General features: G+C 52.6%; 3 protein-coding genes across 8 annotated transcripts in view; 1 reads left to right on the forward strand and 2 right to left on the reverse strand.

The window, feature by feature from the left end:
- The window catches only part of Lrrc29 (leucine rich repeat containing 29), a 19,362-nt gene extending 17,014 nt beyond the window's left edge, over positions 1–2,348 (reverse strand). Inside the window, 1 exon segment of the mRNA XM_010612212.2 lies at positions 2,285–2,348. Coding sequence (XP_010610514.2) covers positions 2,285–2,308 — 24 coding nt within the window. The 5' untranslated portion in view covers positions 2,309–2,348.
- A 63-nt stretch (positions 2,349–2,411) lies between these two features.
- Tmem208 (transmembrane protein 208) lies at positions 2,412–4,589 on the forward strand. Of its 4 annotated transcripts, none has more exons than XM_010612219.3 (6): positions 2,412–2,533; positions 3,075–3,170; positions 3,692–3,751; positions 3,836–3,972; positions 4,127–4,166; positions 4,303–4,589. In XM_010612219.3, exons 1-6 carry the CDS (start codon positions 2,528–2,530, stop codon positions 4,438–4,440), a joined length of 477 nt encoding a protein of 158 aa, XP_010610521.1. In that variant the 5' UTR covers positions 2,412–2,527; the 3' UTR covers positions 4,441–4,589. The 4 variants fall into 4 exon arrangements, with proteins under 4 accessions (XP_010610521.1, XP_010610520.1, XP_010610522.1 ...); XM_010612218.3 differs by having other exon boundaries at positions 4,127–4,211; positions 4,303–4,587; XM_010612220.3 differs by lacking the exon at positions 3,075–3,170 and having other exon boundaries at positions 4,127–4,211; positions 4,303–4,588.
- A 381-nt stretch (positions 4,590–4,970) lies between these two features.
- On the reverse strand, positions 4,971–21,295 carry Fhod1 (formin homology 2 domain containing 1). 3 transcript variants are annotated; one of them, XM_033757848.1, is made up of 24 exons: positions 21,025–21,295; positions 13,079–13,185; positions 12,602–12,666; positions 12,216–12,283; positions 12,038–12,143; positions 11,868–11,962; positions 11,517–11,628; positions 11,336–11,430; positions 11,095–11,238; positions 10,852–11,009; positions 10,595–10,768; positions 10,454–10,477; positions 9,980–10,033; positions 9,016–9,131; positions 8,330–8,934; positions 7,761–7,916; positions 7,365–7,547; positions 7,162–7,281; positions 6,922–7,083; positions 6,179–6,369; positions 5,892–6,084; positions 5,651–5,813; positions 5,373–5,573; positions 4,971–5,300 (listed from the first exon to the last, which is right to left on the reverse strand). In XM_033757848.1, exons 1-24 carry the CDS (start codon positions 21,223–21,225, stop codon positions 5,218–5,220), a joined length of 3,576 nt encoding a protein of 1,191 aa, XP_033613739.1. In that variant the 5' UTR covers positions 21,226–21,295; the 3' UTR covers positions 4,971–5,217. The 3 variants fall into 3 exon arrangements, with proteins under 3 accessions (XP_033613739.1, XP_010610533.1, XP_010610532.1); XM_010612231.2 differs by lacking the exons at positions 9,980–10,033; positions 10,454–10,477; XM_010612230.2 differs by lacking the exons at positions 9,980–10,033; positions 10,454–10,477 and having other exon boundaries at positions 11,095–11,265.
- Between the last annotated feature and the right edge of the window lie 1,303 nt (positions 21,296–22,598).

Genomic DNA, 22,598 nt, shown 5'->3' on the forward strand with positions numbered 1-22,598 from the left:
GCTTGAGCGATGGCGGCTGGGTCGGGAGCAGGCGTGGTTCTCCTGTAATATATTTTCTAAGCCTTCACTCAGCACTTCCAATTGACCTTTCTGGATTTTTTTTCCTGTGGCTCTCAGAGCTTAGATTTAGGTATTTTGATCTTGTTTACAAAAATAGGAGTAACAGTCTGATAGCTTCATATTGTCCTACTTGCCAAGTGCTAGTCCAGCATTGCCAGTGTCCATTATGCTCTTCATTCAAACTGTTCACCATCACTTTGTGGGAGTAGTGATCCAGTATCTTGCACAAGTGCTCTGCCACTGAGCTACGAGCTACATCCTCAATGTACCATCACTTTAGCCTCAACCAAAATTCATACTTTGCCCCCAGCCTAACTTCCCCCTTCAATACCAAGAGTATACCCCACCTGTCATCTTGGTAATACATCAGACTCATATTCTTCTGTCTCTCACTCCTATAAACACACATGAAATGAGGCCAGACTAACCTAGACTCATTCAAATCCCAGCTCCACCAAAACTTAGCTGCATGACTTCGGGAAAGGTAACTGACCTCCCAAAGCTTCAGTTCCTTTATGTGTGAAATGTAGATTTTTTTTTTAAAAAATTGAGTTTTATGGAGACTAGATGACCTATAAATGGTTGTTGGAATGTTATTAATATTTCTACCTTTGCAAAGTCACCACCCCAGTAGCTCAAGATTTTACCATCCCAGACCTAGAACTCTTCCACAATTTCCCACCTGACCTCCTTGCCTCCGAGTTCATCCTTGGTACTGCACTTTTTATAGTTCTAGGTTAGTTTTCCTAAAAAACTGTTTTCAGTTTCGGCACACCCCAGTGAAAACCTTCAGAGTTCCCTAGTACCCTCCAGGAAAATCTCCACTCCTGGGTCAGCACTGCCAGGCCTCTGTGCCTGATTGGGCCTGCTGGTCTCAGAGCTTCCTCAATCCATCCTCCTACAAACACAGTATGCTTTTTTGGGGGGAGTTATTTGGGCTTTCCTAAGGTATCCATCCTTAAATTTGATTTCACCAGCTCATTCTGATCTCTTTCGCCTTTCAGTTGCTGAGCTATAGGAGATGCTCAGCCAGAATTTACTGTCCTTTATGTCTATTCTCACCAAAGGTTTGCTCAGAGAAGGAGTGGGAACATAAATTATTACTAAGGAGAAAATGATTGATGGTACAGCCTCAGCCAGAGGGAAGCATGGGGAGAGTACTGATGGGGACTAGGACTGACCAAGTCCTTCTCAAGGGGTGGCAGGAAGCCTTCCTAACCAAGGTAGTTCCCATCCTGTTTTCTGGGTTGAGTAGCTAATCCAGGAGTAAAGGGAGAAGGGAACAAACCTGTTATAATTGGGGTCAGGGACATGATTAATAAAGCTGAGAAGAGGGTAGTCTTTGTAGAGGAACTGGAGGAGACAGTGGATGAGGATGGAGCAACTGTCCCATGACCCATTTCCTGAGGGGCTAAAAGAAATGACTGGTCACCCATGGGATCCTCGGGGATGGATGGATATCCTCTGGGGCAAAGAGGAAAGGGATACCATTGAAGGTAACTCACTGAAGTGGGAGCAGGCCCATTTTTGCTTAGAGGGAACATTTCAGGACTGATGGGAGAGTGTCATATCTATCATGGGCAGCAGGAGGGAGCTGACAATCTTCAGGACAAAAGGGAAAGCAGAGAAGCCATTCCAGGAAGCCACAGGGAACAAAACCTGTTGTCACCCGGCCCACATGAGTAGAGTATTCTTGCTCCTAGCTAAGCAGAGGGTACAAATATCTCATACAGGACTAGGGTTCTGGGCAGCAAGTCTGTCCTCGCTGAAGGACCTCGGGGACCATCCCCAGAGTTGATGGGGAGAGAGCAGTCTGTTCCCCACTGTCAGGAAGAGGAAATGTAGTGACCATCCCAAGGGGCCAGTGGGGATAAGATCGGTTACCCTTCTGGGACGATGGGATGGAACTGACATTTTCCAGATCTGAAGTGCAGCGGATGGCCATCTCAAACGAAGGGGGTAGGCAGGAGGTCTACCCTTGTGAAGTGACAGGGCAGCCATCTCCTAGGGCTGACGGGGAAGAGGATGCTTCCCCAAGCTAAGGGGACGGAGTGGCCCAAAAGCGGGTCGTTACCCAGACCTTGCAGGTCCCGGGATCCGCCGGGCGGGTCACTTCAACCAGGCGGGAGTGAATGGCAGGCCAAGTTGATAGCCCCTCCCCAAAGCTCCAGACCCCGAGGGCGGGGCCTGTCCAGAGCCTGGCCTGGGGAGCGTTTCCTCTCACCTCCAGGGGCAGCGACTCCGCCATCGCATCCCCGCAGTCTCCGCCCCCGCGCAAGGCTTTCCGGTAAGTGTAGTCCCACTGACTCTAGAGGCGGGACTTAGAAAGGAAGTGGCCCTTACTTCCGTCCAAGGAACTGACGACTTTGGTCCGCACCGGAAGTGCATGCTTTGCCGATGTGGTTCCTACTGACTGTGGTTTCAGTTACTCTCCCTTGTATCCCGGGCTGGTTATTTGCGTCGTACAATGGCGGTAAGAAGGGTGGGGTCTCCATCAGAAAAGTGCTCCGGGCTGAGACTGTAAAACCAGGCGAAGGACAGCAAGGGATGTAGGGTGGGCCAGAGGGGGGCGCCATCCAGTGGACAGACTGTACTAAAGCAAGCAGGGTCTGCCGTGGGCGGGAGATGATTGTGCAGGACCGTACCAGAACTAGTGCTAGAGGGGGATGGGCATCACTTCCAGAGGAGAGGCTGGAGAAAATCTTCAACACTATTCAAGAAGAGTGCCCCTGGAGTGGTCATCACCCCAAATCTGAACCTTACTGGGGAGCTCGAAAAGGTATTATTAGCCTAGGGTTGAATTGTTTGCTGAGCCAGGAGGCAGCAATCATAGCTGGAGGTGCTGCGAAGATGGTGTCAGCTCTAGACCGGATGGGCTGGAGGAGGGGTTTGAGCAATATGATTATTTGGCTGAGGTGGAGATGGAACTCAGTACCTAACCAGGCTGGTGTGGGAAATGAGAAGGTCCATGCTTGAGATGAAACCCGACAGCATTTCATCTCATCCCTCTGCAGCCCAAGGGCAAAGTGGGCACAAGAGGGAAGAAGCAGATATTTGAAGAGAACAGAGAGACCCTGAAGTTCTACCTGCGAATCATACTGGGGGCCAATGTAAGTGTCTGCCTTTCTTCTGTGCCACTCACAGGCCCACAACCTTCAGATCTATTTGGTGAGAAGTGGTGGTGCCAGCTAAGTCACCAGAAGAGAACGATAGTCAAAAAAGAAACGGGGTGTGGTTCAGGGGTAGAGTGTTTATCTAGCATTTTTGAGGATTTAGTCCATCACCAAAATACAACCAACTGACCATCACCACCACTGAAAAACCCAGAAAGGATCAGTGTACATAGAAAGTGCTGATTAGTAAAAGCAAAAACAGAAAAAAAGCAATGAAGTGAGTACCAGCTAGACTGAACAGCCCTTCCCACCCCAGATACACAAAGGCTTTATTTTTAGGCTGACTTGGGTATCAGGAGATTCTGGGTGCTCTGACCCAGAAGGCAGAACTCTTTTCTGAACCCTATTACAAAAACATGGCTCCTCCTACAACCTGGCATAATTCTTGGTCAGAGTTGAGGGAAGCTCATGGTTTGGGAGTAGCTTTCATTCCCTAACCTGATCCTGTTTCCTTGCAGGCCATTTACTGCCTTGTGACCTTGGTTTTCTTCTATTCATCTGCCTCATTTTGGGCCTGGGTAAGTGTCCCCATTCTGGAAAGTGAATGAGTATACAATAGGGTCAGTGACTGCTTTTTAATACTTGTTATTATTGCTCTGCAGATTGCCCTGGCCTTTAGTTTGGCAGTATATGGGGCCAGCTACCACTCTATGAGCTCAATGGCTCGTGCAGCCTTCTCTGAAGATGGGGCCTTGATGGATGGTGGCATGGACCTCAACATGGAGCAGGGCATGGCAGAGTGAGTGTCCCCCACCGCCAGCCCAGGTGAGCGGGTCCCAGGGCTAGGGCGCTGGGATCCAGAGAGCCCAAGACACACAATCTGTAACTTGAAGAGAGTGGAAGGGAATGAACGGGCCCATCTACTGCCTTTACAGCCTCCCTTCTATCCATAGGCATCTCAAGGATGTGATCCTGCTGACAGCCATTGTGCAGGTGCTCAGCTGCTTCTCCCTCTACATCTGGTCCTTCTGGCTTCTGGTGCGTGGGCTAGAGGATTCCTAAGAAAGGGTCACTAACCCCCATCCTTCATTCTTTGCCCCCGACTTTTAAGTTATCTTCTTTCTCCTAGGCTCCAGGCCGGGCTCTTTACCTCCTGTGGGTGAATGTGCTGGGCCCCTGGTTCACGGCAGACAGCAGCACCTCAGCACCAGAGCACAATGAAAAACGGCAGCGCCGACAGGAGCGGCGGCAGATGAAGCGGTTATAGCCATTAACATTGTGGCCACAAGTTGCTGGGTGACTATCAGACTGCATGTCCCCTGTGGCTAGAGCATTGAGTGCCTAGTCCAGGGCCAAAAGCAGCCCAACGTAGAGGATCGCTGAATAAATGGCTTAGAATGTGGCTAATGGTTGTATAAGTGATAATCAGGAACAAAGCAGGAAAGAACTAGTCCTATGGAATACAAGCCCAGCCTGGGGTGAGGGAGTGATTGAAAGAGGAAAAAGTTGAATATGGTATCTCGGAGGCTGAAGTAGGAGGACTGTAAGTTGGATCTCAGCCTGGGCATTTTAGCCTTAAAAAGAACCTCTTTCAGATTTTAAAGTACAAAAGAGGGGGCTGGGGATTTAGCTCAGTGGCACGGTGCCTGCCCTGTAAGCACAAGGTCCTGAGTTCGATACCGATACTACTCAAAAAAACAAAAGGGAAAAGGGGGCTGGGGATTTAGCTCAGTGCAAAGGCCCTGGGGTTCCACAGGGAAAGGAAAGAATGAGGGAAAGGGCTCTTGGATTAGCTTAAAAAAACTTTATTTTGCTCTCTGAGTAGGGAGCTCATGTATACACATGTACAAACATACAGGCACGTGCACACGCACACACGCATACACGCACACACACACACACACACACACACGCTAATACTGCCAAAAGCACGGGCCCTTGGGCACAAGGTTCTGGGCCCAGAATTCTGTTCTGGGCTCTCTTTGCACTACAGTCTCTTATACTGCAAGCTTGGATGCAGATGGGCTTCCTGGAGGCAGCACCCTCATACCTCCAGGCCAGGAGTCTTGCTTAGTCCTAGTGCCTGCACCAGGTCGTCTCCAAGCCCACTCTTCAACGTTCGTCTCACTGCAGAGACAGAATAGGATTGAGGGGATTGGTGGGTTTAAGGTGGGTAGTAGGCTTGGGAGGCGTACTTACAAGACTTGCGGTTGCCACGGGACCGCTTCCTTTCCCGAGCAGCTATGGCTCGAGGACTGTTCTTAGTTACTGACTGCACTAATAGGTCCATGATCTCATCTGATGTGTCGCTGGGTAAACTGGAGCCTGGAGGTTCATCAGGAAGTGCAGTGGAGGACCCCACTGCTGTGGGCACAGTTGGGGAGCTGCTCTGGGCCATGCCTGAGAGAGACCAGGTAAGGAAGTCAGGCCAAGGTGGCCTAGAACCCACTGTTCCCACCCAGCAGGTATGGCCCCACCTCTGCTGCGGCGGCCATGTGTAGTATCCTCTGGTCTGCTGGTCAGCAGGCTCTTCATACTGGCATGACTGTCGGCATCACCCCAGCCTGGCCCACTCCCCACGGCCACTGGGACAGATGGGTTGTTAGGTACTTCCCCTGCCACACCTGAGAACTTCTCTGTCTGGAGAAGGGACAAGGGTGAGCTAAGAGTAGGAAAGAAACCATGGGAATAGCAGTTGTGATTTGGGAGGGCACCCACTTCAGTGATCATGCGTCCCCGGGTCTTGTTACGTTCACGGTAGGTGGCCCGCTTCTTCTGCTGCTGCAGTACCCGTTCCCGGCAAGTCCGATACTCAAGTGCAAACTCCCGCAGAATGTGGCAGAATTGCATGATGCGCACTTCGCGGGCTGTCTGTGCAGGGTAGCCCAAGTAGAGCAGGAAGGCATGGAACCTAGGCAGGTTGGAATGGGAAGGGATGTGGAGTCCTGCTTGATGTCTGAAGGATAGTGGCGGAAGGCCTACCTCTCCCTGTCCCACACTCCTACCTGTTGGAGACACGGCGGTGCACTACCTTCAGCATGGCAACACGACGAGCACACTGGGCCAGGAAGTGGGTGAGGCGGGCACGCAGGGCTGGGGCCAGCTCATGCTTGGCCAAGCTCCGCAGGCTTTCCTCAGCTGTCCGGCTCCGGCGCTCCAGCTGCCCCAGGTTCTCAGTCAACTGCTCAAAGTCCACCTAGAAAAAGTGAGGGTCAGGGCATGGTGGTTCTTGTCTGTAATTCCAGCCCTTAGGAGCCTGAGGCAGGAGTGTTGCAATTTCAAGGCCACCTAGGGCTACAAAATGAGTTCAAGGCTAGCTGGATTACACACTGAGACTGTCTAAAAACAAAACAACCAAACCAATAGAGTACATGTGTTACTCTTCCATAGGTAAGACACTGCCAGAGGCTGCTTCTGTGCCAGGATGGCCAGCCTTGGCCTTAGAGACTTGGCTGAGGTTTGGCCTCTGCTTTCCAAAACCTCATGGTCTAATGCAAGAGACAGACAAGTCTATTAGATCTACAGGGAACAGACAAGGCTTCTTGGAGGGAGTGGCAGTAAACAGACCCAAAGACAGGAGGTATGGCGAGGACAAGGAAAGAATGCTTCTGGTAGAGGATATAGTTCACACCTGTAGCCTAAGCACACTGGCACAGCAGCCCAAACAAGAAGGAAGAGGAGCCAGACCCAGAAAGCAGTGCACAGTGTGCCATACCCAGTCTCAGTCAAATCTTGGGTTGATTCTAACCTTGGCACAGCGGGTCAGGGCAGGGATCTCTGAGTAGAGGTCGGAGGAATCAGGCCGGGTCTGGAGTACTAGACAGCAGAGATGGTACAGCAGTGACTGCCGGCGCACTGTGTCTTTCACCTCTGATACCTTCTCCAGGTAGTTCAACTCAAAGCCGCTGCTCTGAAAGGACCCTGTCTTGAGTTTGGGCCTGCATAGCTCCAAAGCCCTGACCCCCAGCCTCTATGTGCTTTCACTCACCTGGGACCCATTGAGGAAGTTGCCCACAGCCAGCAGGGTAGCCAGGATGCAGTGGAAGGTGGTATTCTGTACCAACTGTTCCATGCCCACTTTTAGGTCAAACAGTGGCTCTGCAATTTCCTGTTGTGGGGGATCAGGCACCCTCAGACTATGGTCATCGTTCACCCATCCCCACTGCCTGTCCCACTCCATGACCTAGATACCCGTTCCATGCTGTCATAGTCCAGCTTGAAGGCCCAGAGTTGTAGACGGGCAGCCAGGCCTCCAATGGAGGCAAGAGTCATCAGGAAATTCTCAGCTGGACCCAGGGGTATATCAGGATTGGCTAGCTGGGCTTCCTCAATCTTCTGCTTCTCCTCCGCCGTAGGCATCATGGTCAGTAGCTTCTGAGGATGCAGCCATCACCCCACATAGATCCCTCAGTTGTGGGCCTAAGATCTTTGGCCCTGACTCCCACTTAGGACATCCTGGGGAGCCCGAAGGCCTGGTGAATGCCCTGTTAAGCCCATGCTCACTACTGGAGGGACTGGAAATGCCCACTGACCAAGGGAGAGGGCCAGAACTCCCAACCTTCCCTCACACACGTAGGGTAATCTTACTTCAATGCCATCCTTGCTGACAGCAAATTCATCAAAGTTGAGCAGGGCAGCCTTAATAACATGCACAGGTGGCAAAGTGGTTAGCCCAATGTTGATGGCATTGCTGCGCTTGGGGTCCAGCACTGTGGTCATTGTCCGTCGGCTCTCACCAGTTTTCTGTAAGATTTGAGGAAGAGCTGTGTGAGATTGGGGAAGGGATTAGCTGGGGCAAAAACCCAAGAGGACACTCCCAAGATTCTCTTCTAAATGGCCTAATGATCCCACAATTGGCAACCTGGAACACGTAGGGCACTGGGATAAGCTGATTCTAGTGAAAGCTCTGCTGATCCCTTGTTTTGAGATAGGTTCTGTACTTCAGGCTGGCCTTGAACTCACATCGATTTCTGCCTTAGCCTCCCCATGTCTGGAGATTACAGGCATAAGCCACCACGCCCTGCTCCCAACTCTTTGTTGAGAGCCTCAAATCCCTCTTAGTACTTTGCCTCAGTTTCCCCATGTGCAAAAGGAGGGGTTTGTATGAATAGCTCAGTCCTTTGAGTTCTGATTCCTCTTGCCTCTAGTGGGTTTACCTTGGAAGGTAGCACATCTTTGGCTCGTGACTCAAAGAGGTGTTCCAGCCGTGCTGTGTCCACTGAAACAGGCTCTAAGGAGGCCCACAGGGTGGGGGAGGGCCCAAAGTGGCTTCCAGAGCCTGTGTGACCCCCAGCTATTTTCAGCTCCCGCCAGAAGAGTTTTACTGTCTTCCTCTTGGTGGGCAGGGGTGGGCCATCGAGTGCTGAGGGGGGAAGAGGGGCAACCAGGGGTGGAGGTGGTGGGCAGAAGCCTTTGATGGGTGGGGGAAGTGGGGGTGGAGGAGGTGGGGGGCCTCCAGATTGCAGAGGCAGTAGAGGTGGTGGGGGTGGGATCCCTTTTCCAGTCTCCACAGACTCCACATTCAGTATGTCCTGGTCTTCATCCTCCCCTAGATCTGAGAAGTCCAGGTCACCAATGCAGAGCTTGGATACCCAGGCAGGGATCTCCTGGATGGGCTCAGCCTTGGGGCTTAGTGGTGCTAGTGGCTCCTTGGGCTCTGGCTCAAGGCTCCGCTGCGCCTGGAGCAGAATTCGGGGAACAGCGCTCTGGGGTGTTCTGGGTGCAGGAGCTGGCTCTGGGGAGCCCCACAGTTCCCGGAGGCCTTAAAAAAAAAAAGGAGCTGTTAGCATCCTCTCTGTGATCAACAGGGTGTATTCTGGGTTCTGCCCACCTACCTACCTACCTGGGGGTCCATCGGCCTCATCTGGTGTGGCCCTTGCCAGTGTCTCTGCCCGGCCCTGGGCCAGCGCAGCCTGCTTCTCTGTTTCTTCTGCCGCCATACGCTCCAGAAACCGGGCTCTGAGGGAAGGTACTTGTTAGTGACAGTGTCTGTCACAAGTCCAGCCTGGGAAGATGCACATGCCTTTCTGGGCTCCTGGACACTGCCCCCAATTGCAGGCACACACTGGCACAGGCTGCGGTCCATGCTCTGAGCAGGCCCCTGCCCCCTAAAGGTCAGCCCCTCTTCAGTCCTCCATGTCTGGGAAGAGTTACAGCCAACCTAGCATTACTAGGTCAAAGTACAGGGGAAAGTTCTACTTAACATCTAACTTGCAACCTTGCTACTGCTCATGCTGTATTGATTTTTTTTTTCCTGTCCTGACTCTAGACAATGACCTTTACAGCAGGGGAAGGGGATGGCTGTCGCAATGGGGATATCAGGCTATCCCTTCCTTTGCATATCTGGCAGTTTTTGAGAGTGCTGGCCTGTGTCTAGAAAAGGGTCTGGTAAAATGGTGCGCACTCAATTTATATTGAAATAATGAAAGTGACCCAATATCTCTTTTTTTCTGGCACCTCCAGCCTCTTTCTACCCTGAGTCATTGCTCTTCCCCTCAGCCTTAGGTTGCTCCTTCACCCACACAGCACACAGCATACAGCACCCTAGATCTCCCTGTCCTACTCCCAAGCTGAGTATGTACCTCCATTCTAGTTTAAGCTGTTGAAGCATAGAGTCAACTGTGACCCCAGTGAACTGTTATTCTCAGTGCTTATTATTTGGGTCACTTAGGAGGCATAAGCCTGATGGAGGTGGAAGCAAAGTCCCCTAGCTCAGGCTGCATGGGGTGTGGGGAAGCCCCTGATAGGGAAGCAATGCTGAAGCCCTCAGCACATGGCAGGACTCACAGGTCAGCTTCTGTACTTACTCTAGCCCAGCCTGCCTGGTAGGGGACTGGGGGACAGGTGGGCTGTCTGGGGCCCTGGTTGGGGGGAATGAGAGGAAGAGATGGTAACTGTGGTGCCAACTATACCCCAAAATCCACTTGCACCCACACAGAGCTGAGCAGTGATAACAGGATTTCTTAACAGGAATGGGGTGGGAAGGGAAGAGACTGATATGAAGCAGGGCAGGATGAGGTGGAGTCAAAGAGCAGAACAAGAGTAACAGAGAAACATAAAAACAGAAGAGGGAGACAGGATCAGGTTTTAGCTCAGTGGCACCATGCCTGCCTTGTAAGTGTAATGTCCTGAGTTCAGTCCCCAGTACCAAAAAGAAAGAAAGAAAAAGAGGGAAACAGACCACAAGAGACAAAAAACCGGTAGAATGTCAGGAGATATAGAGAAGCTGCAGGAGGAGGGGTCCAGACAGAGCTGAACCCCACCACCCAACAGTCACTTACCAAACGGGAGCAGTTTGGTGAAGTCTGGAAAGAGAGAAAGCACGCGTTTGGGCAGAGGAGGCTGAGGGCCCATGAAAGGGCGCAAAGTAGAGGAACAGTTGGAGACAAGATTCTGGGGACTGCCACTATCTTTCGACTTACTTGTAGATGCTCCTCTCACCGGAGCTTTCGATGGAGGGTGCCACAGAAATGGTAGGAAAGAGGTTCACCGAGGTATAGAGGCCAGAGACTAATCCCACTGGGCTGGAGACATCACTTGGTGGGGCAAGGTCAGTAGAGGAGGTGAGGGCTGTCATCGAAGCAGGGCCTATGGGGCTGGAGCGGGGGTGGGGGCTGTGAGCAGACAGAGCCACACCTGGCAGATTCACCACTTCCCATCTACCCAGGTTGATACTGACCCAGGCTCTTGGGCACGCACAAGGTAGCCCCCACCCTCCAGAGATCGGCGGCTCCTCTTGCCCTCCTCTGAAGATGGCTTTCTTCGCTCCCGCCGGCCACCCGCAGCCACAGCAGCTGTGGCTTCCTCCATGTCTCCATCCTCCAACCGTAGGGCGCTCTAGCAGAGATGGGCCAGGGTGTGAATTGGATGGATGGGGTGGTGGGGTGCCCCTCTCCTCTTCATCCTCCCACTTTCAACCCACCTCATAGAGCGTAAGCTGTGTACGCAAGTCAACGTCGGTGCCAGAGGTGCCCAGGAGGCGCTGGACCAGTGCCTCCATGCCCTGCTGCTCCAGTGCATCTGTCACGTCATAGAAGGAGTCCTGGTCTGGGAGTGCTGCCAGTGTCTGCAGTGTGGGGATAGGAAGCCAGGGCTGAGGCTGGTGGTGACCACAGGTCAGGAGCCCCAGCCACCCATGGTTGGCACCTAGTCCCCACCCACACCTTGTTGATGAGAGTGACAGTGTACACCAATAGCTCTGGGTCAGCACCATTCTTCTCCTCCAGGATGGACATCAGATTGGCCCAGGGGACAGCACCTGCCACAAAGAAAGAGGGGCAATCATGATGGGGCAGGTAGGAAAGAGGGCTCTTAGTGGCAGGGGAGGGAGAGAAAGGCTCTGACCGGTGGTGCTGGCCACAGAGTTCACTGCCCGGATGAAAAGTGGTGCGTTGCTCTCAGAGTATTCCACAAATACCAGCAGCAGCTTCAGAGCGGTCTTTACCACCAAGCGGGACTGAGGGGAAAGGTCACGTGTGAGTGGGGCTTGGGCCAGACCCATGCTAGTTCCTGCAGGGGAGGGGAAAGGACTCTTGGGTCTGGATCCAGAGAGCAGTCTGGGCAGAAAGACCTTGCCTCCAAGTCCTCTAGGCTTAGAGGGGCTTCAGGCTTGCTTCATACTAGCTAGCTCACTTTGCAGAAGAGCGAACTGAGGCCCAGAGAGAAGCAATGGGAAAAGGATGCGTGGCCACTTACCAGGCTGGCACACAGTGTATAAAGCCACTGCACCGTCTCATTGTGGGCCACCACCCCCAGCATCCCGTCCACAAAAAGCATCAGCTGGCCCAAGGCTGGAGATACAGGGAAGGGAAAAGGTTAGCAAGGCATTATGGGGACAGAGGTCATGGGGGAGGAGTGGAGCTGACCTCGAAGAATGTAGCTCTGGTAGTTGTGATCAGCTGCAGCACCCACACGGATAAGGCAATTCAGCCCCTCTGAGTGCACGAATTCAGGCACCAAGTCCTTGTCTTCCTGGAGGAACGAGGGAGAAGTTTAGGGAGGCTCATGCTGGACACCCATCCCCAGCCCACTTCTGGGTCTTACCTGGAAAATCTGCTTCAGTGAGAAGAGGGAGCGGCGGAGCTCAGGGCCACTGGAGCCATACAACTTTTCTGCAAAGGGTAGGCAGGCAAGAAAACCTCACAGGGACACAGACATTGTCTTCCTCTACTAGAATACAATCATAATCTCCCACCAAAGAAGATTCTAGTATTCTCAAACTCTCCTCCATTCCCTGTCTAGGCACTCTACTACCACCACCACTGCAGTCTAGCTATAGTGTCATCCCTAGCCCAGAGAGGTATAGGGGAGTAATCCTTTCTCCATTCCACTCTATCCAGTCCATCACAGGCCAGAAAGAAACTGGTCCAGCTGAGCTATGTGGAGAGGACAGGGAAGGACTGCTGGACAAGGATCTCTCACAAACTCACCCAAGATAGCACTGACTCTCACAGAGAGCTGGGTCCGCAGGATCAGTGTGGGCTTCCGCCCTTTGCTGGAATCAAGAAGCCTCATCAGCCATTGCCAGCCCATTCCTCAGGTCCTGCCCCCCAAAGATAGGCAACCAAACATCTCTACCTGCCATCCCTGCCCAGTTCCTTCCTTCCTGACTACCACTCCAAGGCCCAAGGGTGAAAAGACAGGAGGGTGTGTACAAACACAGGTATCTCAGGTATGTGACAGAGCCCCCCTCCAACCCTGGATGGAAGGTAACATTGGCCAGGCTTTGGGATTCCCCTGGCATAGTTCCCTGGGGCGGTAGGAGGTGACCCACGGTCCAGGATACAGATTGAGCGTCTCCGCTGCTGACATGAGCTAGCCCCTAGTGGGGACAAGGGTGGGGGCTTGATCCATGCCACCTCTCTGCGGAGGAAGGGGAAGGGCTCCCTTGCCTCCCTGGCTCTGACCTGATCTCTTCATAGAAGCTCTCCAGCATCTCCCGCTGCTCTTCCAAGGACAATTCCAGATCCAGGTAGTATCCAGAGGGAGATACCTGCAGGGCACAGTCCTCCAGCTGGGGGCAAGGAGAACAGCTGTGAGGCCTGGTGCTATAGTTTGGATGTCAAATGTCCCTAAAGGTCCATGTGAAGTGGTAGAAACTTTGTAAGGTGGGGCCTTATAGGAAGCCCTCAAGTGTCCTCAAAGGGATTATGGGACTCCAGCCAGTCCAGTTTTTCCCTTTGCTTCCTAGTTCATGAGATGTAAGCAATTTGTTGTGCCACACACTCCTACCATGATGTGCCATCCTCACCAGAGGCTCAAAGAAATGGGGCCACCCTTGGCCAGGTGTGGTGGCATATACCTGTAATCCAGAGGTTCAAAAGTTTGAGTCCAGTTTGGGCAGCTTAATAACGCCCTGTCTCAAAATTTAAAAAAGGCTACACTGCCTGCCTTACAAACTTAAGGACAGATCCCTAGTACCAAAAAAAAACAAAACAAAACCCAAAAAACAAAAAAACAAAAAACAAAACAAAAGGCTAAGGACGTAGCTCAGTGGAAGGGTCCTGGGTTCAATCTCTAGTACCACAAAAAAGGAGGGGGAGACTAAAACCTCCAAAACCATAAACCAAAATAAATTTAACCTTTCTTTTTTTTTTTTTGTACCAGGGATTGAACTCAGGACATCTCCCTTGCCAGGCAGGCACTGTGCTGCTGAGCTACACCCCTGGCTTAGCCTTAGCCTTTTTTTTTTTTTTTTTTTTTTTTTTAAGACAAAGTTTTGCTGTAAAACTCAGGCTGGCCTCAAACTCATTACGTAGCCTACGGTGGACTTGAACTCACAATCCTCCTGCCTCAGACTTCTGAGTGCTGGGAATACAGGCATATACCATTTCTTATCTTTTAAAAAATTAATTGTCACACATATTTAAGTGTATTAGCTCAAAGCCGGCTCATACAGCTTGGGGGTCTGTATGAAGACCTTATTACCTCTGACCTCCTGCTTGGAGAGGCAGACAAGGCTTTGCACTGTATCTACGCCTTCCTCCGCAATTCTTTCTTTTTTTTCTTTCTTCTTTTTATTGATGCAATTGTTTCTAAAGTGCCTACTATGTGCAGAGCCCATCTGTTTCAGGTGCCAGTCTTTTTGCCTATTTTATATGGCAACTCCTCTCCTGGTTAATACCTACCCATTCTTCAGGTTTCAGGTTAGATAAAAATTTTGGAAAGTCTTCCTGACCTGTCTAGCCAATGCTTTGTGACCCACTATTGTGGGTTCCCCCTGAGGCCTTTTGTATAGCATTATCATACCCTCAACACTCTTTCTCTTGCTCATTAACTGTTCTTCAGGTTCAGGCACCCTGCCAAATTTGCTCCCTGCTAGCACAACACCTGGCACATAATAAGCACTCACTAAACACTTGTTGGACTAATGAATGCAAATGACAAGGAACAGGGAGAGGAAATAGGAAGAAGTTCCTGCCATTGAGGAAGGTCACAGCCCTGTGGGGTGATAAGGGTGGAGCCACCAAGCCTTAAAGCCCATAGAGAAAGCGTGAAGTCTGCAGTGAGGTGCAAACTCAACTGGGAGAGCTGGGAATACACATGTCTCTGCAGGTAGAATGGTGAGGAATGGGCTGATCCACAGACTCTCCCGACCCTCCAGACTTCAGGGACTTTGCCCTCTCCTCAAGGAGGCTACAGGTGTAGCTGGACCCCCCAATTTTAGGGGACTTAGTGTACAATGAAACACTGAAACCTATGTCTGTAACAGGGAGGGATACTGTATCCATGTATCTATTTCCAATGTTTCCCTCCTCCCCCAAGCCTGGCTCTTTTCCACCACTACTAAGCTCGGCACTTGGCCCCCTGAGAAGTGCCTGTAGAGACGCCTGAGTGAGGTGACTGCAGAGTCTCAGGGCAGCATTACTCTCCCAGACACCACCCCCATAGTACAGTCTTGGCATGCAGGGCTATGCAAAGTCCCCTCCAACTGAGTGACTCTAGCCCTTGCGGTGCCTGGATGCAGGGAGTGCCCACCTCTGGAGAGGAAGGGGGTCTTCTGATCTCCATCTTACTGGACAAGTCAACCTCAACATTTATCCTGCTGTTTGGTCACCCCTGCCCTGCTCTGGACCCTGCCTAAAGGCTTCCAGCCGCTTTGGGGTGGTGGGGGATCAGAGCCCAACTCTACCTCTGTTTAGCACCTCTGTTCTAGCCTTAGAGCCTGACCTGGCTCCTTCCTGGCAGTTTAGCCTGTGGGGCCACTGGGTGACACCCCTTTCCTGGGCCATGGGATACAGCACAAACACTTCAGCTTGTTCTCTGGCCCACTTCCTGCCTGGCTGCCTGCCCTCCTCTGGGTGCCTTGGGCGGGCCTGGCTTCTTTTCTCTCCCTGGGAGCAGAGTGATCTTCTCCAGGGCCTATTAGGAACAGGTCTGAGAGGGGGCACTGGGGCTGGGGCATCCTTCTCAGGGTCAGCTCAGCTGAGAACAACTTCACATTCCTCATGATCCTTCCTACTTGGTAACTCAGCAGCTTAAATACACCACTCCCATCCTGGTCCAGCTGCCTCTCCTGGCACTTTGGATTCTTGGTGGAATACACCTGCCCCACAGCCACAGCCACAGCCCCTCTGAGATCCCCAGATCACTCATATACACATCTCATTCATTCAAACATTCATGAATCAGGCTAGTTTTCAGTGCAGAGGACACAGCAGGAATCTGCCACTGCCTCAGCCTTCCCTTCTTTTCAGCCCAGTGCAGGAAACAGGTTTGGCTCAGAAAAAGCTCACAAATAAATCACATCTCTCATGAGTGCTGAGAGAGGGGAGGTACAGACTGCTGTAAACACTAAACTCCGAAGGCTGATAATATGACACCCGGTAAGCACTTACATACTCAGGTATGTGGCCAGGTATAGCTGTGCACGGGCCAAAGGAGCACATATCTACAGAAGGGTTAGGCCCACCACGCTGTCCTCCCATTTGCGAGCACACATGCTTGTTCCAATTCCAAAGGAGCAGAGAATGGCCCTTTCCCTCCAGAACACCATTTGGGGCAGGGGCCGGAGGGCTAGGTGTCCACCTCCTTTAGTTTCCTCAGCCAACCAGGTTTAAGTCTTTCCCTTCATGGTAGCAGATTTGACTTCCTCAGCCACTTTACCTGTCTGAGCCTGCCAGGGTTCCATTTTCTGGGAAGGAGGTCTATGGCTAACACCCAGCCCAGTGCCTACAGGATTGTGTATCTTCCTCCCCTGAAGCTGTCCATCCTGGGTGGAGGTGGTGGGTAGAGGGCTAGGGTCAGGCAGGCAATAAAGAGGGGAGACTTCCTGCCAGCAGGATGGTCCTTATCCCTCACACCCTTGGCCCCTTTCTGGGGTCACCATTCTAAGAGCCAAACCTCTGGGCCTTGTTTCTCACACCCTGGGACTGGGCCAGGCCTGAGCAAGACCAAATCCTGGTCCCTGCTGACAGTGCTTGGGGTCAGTACATAGCATGGACCCACATTCTGGCTCTTGTCTTCTTCACTTCTCTGGTCTCTATCTTGGGATAGAGTCCCTCCCCTATCCTTCCCAGGCTTGGCGCCACACTTTGGCCTCCAGTCCACTTTACTTTCCAGGCTCAGGCTTTTTCTGGCAGGCTAAATCCACTGGTTACATATAATTTATTACTTTTTTTTTTCTTTTTGTGGTGCTGGGGATGGAACCCAGGGCCTTGCACATGCTAGGCAAGTGCTTTACCACTGAGCTATACCCCAGGTTCCCTTTTATATGTTTTCTTTTTGTGGTCATTGTAGTACTGGGAATTAAATTCAGGACCTTTACATTGAGTTACATCCCAAGCCCCTTCTTACTATTTGTTTTGAGACCAGGTCTTGCTAAGCTGCAGAATTGCTCAGGCTGGGCTCAAACTTGTGACCCTTCTGCCTCAGCCTTCCAGAGTACTGGGATTACTTTACATATGGTTTTATAAACAGGGTCAAGCTTAGAGGACCATGAAGTTTACTCTTTACTCTTTTTTGTTTGTTTTTTGAGACAGGGTCTCACTATGCAGGTGAACTCACTATGTAGCCCGGGCTGGTCTCGAACTCATAGCTATCCTCCTGCCTCAGCCTCCCGAGTGCTGGAATTACAAGTGTGCGCCACCACGCCTGGCTCTTTAATATTTTTTATAACAGTATAATCAGGTGGGAATGAGCACTCAGGCAGGATGAAGGAAGATAGAGGTAAGGCCAGATTACATGAGGGACTGTTTTAGGAAATAATTGGTCCACTGCCTCTTGTGACTCCTTTCTTATAAACATGGACCTTGTACTCTGAAGACTCCCCCTTCTCTGTTCTTGTGGGTCTCCAGGACTGTGACTTTTTGGATGAGATGACAGGGATGGGCCTTGGGGAGGAAATCCACATTTGTTAAGCCTCCTCTGGGCTAGATATCAGGCTGCCTATTTCTTGATTCTCCTGCTAATCTTTTTTTTTTTTGTACTGGGGATTGAACTCAGGACCTTGCACTTGTGAGGCAGGCAGTGGCACCATGGGCTAAATCCCTGGTCCTCCTGCTAATCTTTTTATAGGTGAGGAAATCAAGACTCAGAAATTCAGTGAATCGCTCCAGGTGACACAGCTAACTGACCCAGATCTTGGGCAGATGTGCCTTGAAAGTGCTCCAGGGAACCCCGAAGGGGAGGTAGAGTGAGGGCTAGAGACTGCCCCTTCAGCCTCCTGGACTCTGCAAATACCCCAAACTGGTCCTCCCAGTTCTAGCAAGGGAAACACAAATGAACACATAAACATATAGGCTAGGGTAACACTACCAAGGACCTGGGCCCTAAGGTCCCTCACCAGCCTAGCTTCTCTAGTCCAGAAAGACCAGCAGATGGAACATGCTGGCTTCAGACAAAGCAACTCAGGCCCACACCCCAATTTTCTAGTCTTCCAAAGAGACTCTAAAAGGGGACTAAAGAGCTCCGTTCATTACCAGAGACCCCTGCCACACAAAGAAACCTCAGGACCCTTTCAGTTGGTCTCTATCTTAGATATCGGGTTCATACTCTGCCCCCTTGCCATGAGGGATCCAGAAGAATACAGGCTGGAGTGGGCGGCTTGGAAAACAATCAGGACATATTCCAGTATAGTATCTTCTGTCTTACTCTGATCTTTAGCCACCATTATCTGGGGAAACAAGGTTACTGGTAAGGAGCAGATTCCTAGAGCTATCCCTGCTTCTAGGAAGAGAGGACTCCTTCAGCCTTTACAGGAAAGTCAAAGAAGCACCCTGGGTTCCTCTTCCCAGAGCCTAGGGAAAAGTCAGTTATTCCAGATGTGGCTGGGCTTTTGGGTCTCAGAGGAGGCTCCTGAGTCTCTTCCAGAAAAGAAAGTGGGACTCTGGTTTAGGAGATAAGATGCCAGATCAATTTTCCCCTGGGTTAGGAGCAAGTCCTTAGGCTTGGAGATAAGATGCCAGAGAGCCAATTCTCCCCTGGGGTAGGAACAAGTCCTTGGGGCTGGGAGAGTCTTTTGCACAAATGAAAGACAAACACTTCTGAGATCCTCTGGGGACACAAAGCCTGACCCAAGGCACTGCTAGAGTCCCCCAACCAATAAGGCCAGGAGATGAGTCAGAGGCTGTGGCTGGGAGCTTCCTCCTAGACTTGGAGGAAATGAGCAAGGCTTTCTCAGATCTTCAAGCTCCACGTGGTTTGAAAGGGAGCCCCAGGGGAAATCTAAGGCCAATGGGGAGTGGGGGTGGAGCCCCAGAGAGAAAGGGCCAGCCTCTATACACACCCGGGAAGGGGGCAGGGATGATAAAGGCCAAAGCCCAGAGTGGGAGGGCAGAAGTATTTTGGCTGTCTCCTGTCCTCTCCTGGACAACTGCACACAGGATCCTGGACAACGGTATCCAGGATGAAGTAGTGGATAGAGAACCCCTCCCTCTTAATTTTGTTCCACATCCTAGAACAGGGATACTTGGGTTTTGGGCTGTCTCTCCCTTCTAGAAGGCTAGGAAGGCAGCCCTGAGTCATGTCTGGGCTTCTGGGGCACCCACTCATAAGACGAGGGGAGGAACCAGCTGTTGACATTTCCTGCAAAGAGGAGCCCTGCTCCCCTCTCCGTTAGCTCTCTGATGTCTCCTACTCTGCCCTATTCTCAGTCCTTCTTCCTCCAGCCTTCTATTCTGGGTCTGTGGTCACAGTTTATATTTGGGACAAGTACATCATAGTGAATCTGACCATTCCTGGAAAAGCTGCCAACTCCAGGGAGTCCAAGCACTGTTGTAACTTAGTGTGCCTGTCCAGTTCCCAAATCTTCACAATGCGGGAAAGGGGCAGCCCTTAGATACTCCATGTGGGAGATCCTGAAAAGGGACAGACCAAGACACCCTGAGTTGATATATTCTCTGTGGAGCTCAGTGGTGTCCTCAGCTAGGGAGCAGATGACAGGCACCTGGTGGCGTGAGGAAATGCCCCCAAAATTGGTGCAGAGAATCCAACCCAGGGCCTTGTGCATGAGTAGGAGATAGACTTCTCAAAGAGAAGGGATGGTTCCCAGCCTCTTTTCTGCAGCTGATCTCCCAGACTTATCCCCAGCTGTGAAGAGCATAGAGACAAGGTCCTGTCCTATAGTAGGGAAATAGGAGGAATACTATCATTCTTTCCTTATTTCTGAGCCATAAATTCCAGGAGCCTCACCAGCCTCAGCTTGGCACCCCTTTCTCCCTATTCTGAATGGCAGGTGGCCTTCGGCTGGACACACTTCTTCGAAATCCACTTGTTTGTCACCTTAATCGCGAAGAACAAGAAGGGGCCACATCAAAACAACAGAGGTGGGCAGTGTGCTGCATCTTTTCAGCTGTGGCCTTGAAGCACCACTCCCGTCGGTACCGGGAGGCAGAGGCGGGGCTGTGCGAGGAATGCAGGCCGGGGCCCGGTGCCCGGGGCACATTCCAGGGGAGACCCCGGGCTAAAGGGGCAAGTTTGCGCAACTCAGAGCACAGCTGAGGCACCCCACCCCCACCGACATCCCTCCTCTTCCCCACTACTCCCGGCTGGCGGAGAATACTGAGGGGTGGCAGTGCGCCTCCCAGAGTCCTGGCCCGGAAACAGCGCGCCGGAAAGGGCTGCCTGCGGGGGGCTGAAGGCCGCGAGCCGAAGTGGAGGTCGGACCGGCCATCTGGAAAAGCGCCTCTCCCGTGTAGTGCAAAGTCAGCCTTGGGACCTGGACAAACTAGGGCAGTTCGGCGGTTTAAAATTAGCCGGGCCTGCCGCCTCCCTTCTAGGCACTGGTCTCTTCTTGCAGGTGTAGAAGGTAGTAGGGGTGGTGACTCAAAGGGCTTTTCCACCCGTGCCTCCTCCAGTCCTCCGCATAGCATCGGCTCGCCGCTCCCTGCGGACTCCCCTCACTCCGTGGAATCCCTTCTTGGCTATTCCTCCCAGCCCGAGCCTACAACGGAGAGATTCGGTCCTACCGACTCAACCCAGCCTTCAGACACCGCCCCAGCCCAAGCCACCTCCACAGGCCCGCCCTGGGTCCGCCTCTCTTCGTGGTCCCGCCTCCGCCTCACCTGAAGCAGGTGGAAACAGCTTCCTCCCCAGCTCTGCCTCCTAGGTCCGCAGCAGTCTGATCTACTGCAGTCACCCTGCCTAAGGCAACCACCCTGGCAGAGGGCAGAGGGCCGACTCCGGGAACCTCTTCAGAGGACCTCATTTTGAGGGGGCATTCAGGGTTGGCGAGAACCACCAGTTCCCATCTCTCTTTGAGACCCCAACTTGAGAGCCCCACCCCCTCGCAGAGGATCCTACAACTCCAGACAGAGAACTCCGTCCTGCTTCTCCGCGAGAGACACCTCCCACCGGCTTTCACGGCGCGTACACTGAATCCCCAATCGCCTCAACCTTTCTCCACCAACCTCACCTTGAGTGGCGCCCCCAACAGGCGGTGAAGCGCAGGTATCTGCGTACTCAGAGGCAGCCCTCCATCCAGGCTACAGGTCGGGGGCCGGCGCGGCTCCGGGAAGTTGGCACATGCAAAGGGATCGGTGTCTTCCAGGTACTGCACCCTTACGGTCACCACTGATAGCGGTTCCCCGTCCCCGCGATCTTCCCCGCCCGCCATGACTCGGCCACCGGCTCACACCGCGCACCTCAGAGTCCCTGCCAGGGGGTAGCTTCGCCTAGACTGGCTCTGCCGTTTGGGCCGGGCTGCACCGGACGCTGCTGGAGGGGCGGAGCCAGATAGGCGGGGCCGAGGAAGGGGTGTGGCCAAGACGCGGCCCTGAAAGCGCGCTAGGGGTAACACGGCCAGGGGCGGGGCTTACACCAGCCACTCGGAGAGCCGGGCGCGATCCCGTTAGTTTCCCCACTAGGAGGCGGGAAAACTGCTTGCCCCAGCTAGGAGGGTGCGGGAGAGGCTTTCTTAGGGTTAGGGGTCGATGAGGCTGAGTTTCGCTAGGCCAGTGGGGCGGAAGTTTCTTTAGGCAGTGGCTGGTCCGTTCTGCCTGGTTTAGGCCCCAATTCCTACAGTTTGAGATATCAATGTAAGTATTTCCCTCACTTCGGGAAAACAGTTAAGAGGGGGTTCCTTTCAGTTTGGCGCACAAAATGAAAATAAGATTCCACTGTTTGAAGGAAGAGCAGAATCGGTTCCCCTAAGTAGTGGGAAGAAGGACGAGTTGCTCTTTCTCGAAAAAGAATAGGATGAGTCAATTTGAGGAGGCAGGTAGTACATATTCCTACCCTCAGTTTGGGATAAGTGGGTTGGTGCTCCTTAGCTTGAATGAAAATGAGACAATCTTCCTCTGGGGCGAGATAAGACGAATGCACCAAAGTTAGGTGGTTCGCTCTTAGTTTACTGGGAATTCCTTAGGTTCTCTTCGGTTTCGTGGAAAAGGTGTGTAGCATTCCCTGTGGTTTGAGGGAAGAGTGGCTATTCAGTTTGGGAGAATAAGAAAGTCTTTCCAGGCTGGAGTGAGCCGAAGGCAGCCAGGGCTTGGGAGTTTCTGTAGAGGGCAACATTGACCGCGGCTTCCCGGGAGCTCCCAGTGCGCGTGCGCAGTTCTGCTTGGTGGGGGTGGGGGCAGAAGGGGGTCCTAGGTTGCTGGCAATTGCACTCAGGGTAGCGGCGCACTGCCCCCTGCCGTCTGCACCGGGTGATGCGTGGCCCGCGGCCGCAGCCCCAGGGGTGGGTGCACACTGCGAAAGAGCCCGCGCCCCTCCAGCCCGGCCCAGTCCCCAAGGGCCTCCGCCCCTCCGGCGACATGCTGTCTCCCGCAGCTCTCCCTGGAGCGGCAGTGGCCGCTTACCTCTCTGACTCCGGCCCAGGGGCTGTTTGGGAAAGGTTTAGGGGAGAGAACTCGAAGGACTGGGTTTCGGGACTCGGGGAAGGGCTGGGTTGGGGAATTTCCGCTGTTGGGGCTAGTCTAGAGGGGATGGAGGAAGGGATCTAGACTACGGGCATCCGGGGCAGGGTCTCGGAGTCCCGACCTGGCC

Source organism: Fukomys damarensis, unplaced genomic scaffold, assembly GCF_012274545.1.
Source record: "Fukomys damarensis isolate Sample0158 unplaced genomic scaffold, DMR_v1.0_HiC HiC_scaffold_32, whole genome shotgun sequence".
Taxonomy (NCBI): domain Eukaryota; kingdom Metazoa; phylum Chordata; class Mammalia; order Rodentia; family Bathyergidae; genus Fukomys; species Fukomys damarensis.